At 33.1% G+C, this 846-nt stretch overlaps 1 protein-coding gene across 1 annotated transcript in view; it reads left to right on the forward strand.

The window, feature by feature from the left end:
• The first annotated feature begins 296 nt into the window (after positions 1–296).
• Positions 297–846, forward strand: part of LOC105817839 (chromosome unknown open reading frame, human C6orf10) — a 12833-nt gene continuing 12283 nt past the window's right edge. Inside the window, exon 1 of the mRNA XM_012653638.1 lies at positions 297–387. Within this exon, the coding sequence (XP_012509092.1) occupies positions 297–387 (91 nt within the window). The remainder of the gene's footprint in view (positions 388–846) is intronic.

Consider the following 846-nt stretch of genomic DNA (forward strand, 5'->3'; position numbering starts at 1 on the left):
CTAAATTTTCTTGTATTACAAGTTCTTTTCCCTTCAAATGGCCAATATTTCTTAAATAAGTGATTTCCTCATATTTCAGTTTTGATTGCTCTTATGTATTTTCCTTTTGTAACAAGATATAATGGTCTTGTATTTGATTCCAGTTATTTACTACCAAAGATTATAGGTAGCATATATTCCCATCTACTCTATCACAACAGAGCCTATTTTCTCTGTGCTTTAATCTGGAATCTGATAATTTTTACTAAAAAAGAAAATCCTCTAAGATTGACATAAAAAATATATGTCAGGACAAGATGGCGATTTTAGTAATTGACAAAAAATACACATTTTTCAAACTGATCAAGGGAGTGGGTAAAAAGCTGGCTTGTGAAAGAACAAAGAAAGGTAGGAAATGCAGTAGTTTGAATTTTGGTAAAATTGATGTTACCTACCCAAGATTACAAATCCTTGCATTAACTAAATAACATCCTAAAGATAACCCTCTCTGCGGAGTGGGATGTAGATCTTTGGCCACAGTACTCCTAAGGAGGTTCGTTCACCTAGAAAGGGTATCATTGGAAGATGGATTCTCCTTGAGTTAGAAAATCCCGACTTTCTTTTGCGTTTTGTTTTTAGCACTATCTTTTATGGGTAAGTTCCTTATCTATTTTCAACTCTGATGTTTTATATTGCTTATAATTATTTTCTGGCCTGGCCGTTTCTACTACCAAAATAGAGGCTTATACTTCTAAGGTCATTTTAAACGTTCCTATTCTCCAGAACCTTCCAAGATTTTAAATAACTATTTTTGGAGAGATTGCTGTAGAGAAGATGAAGTTCAGATGAAAGAATGTCACAATCTCT

Source organism: Propithecus coquereli, unplaced genomic scaffold (genome assembly GCF_000956105.1).
Source record: "Propithecus coquereli isolate 6110/MARCELLA unplaced genomic scaffold, Pcoq_1.0 Scaffold426, whole genome shotgun sequence".
NCBI lineage: Eukaryota > Metazoa > Chordata > Mammalia > Primates > Indriidae > Propithecus > Propithecus coquereli.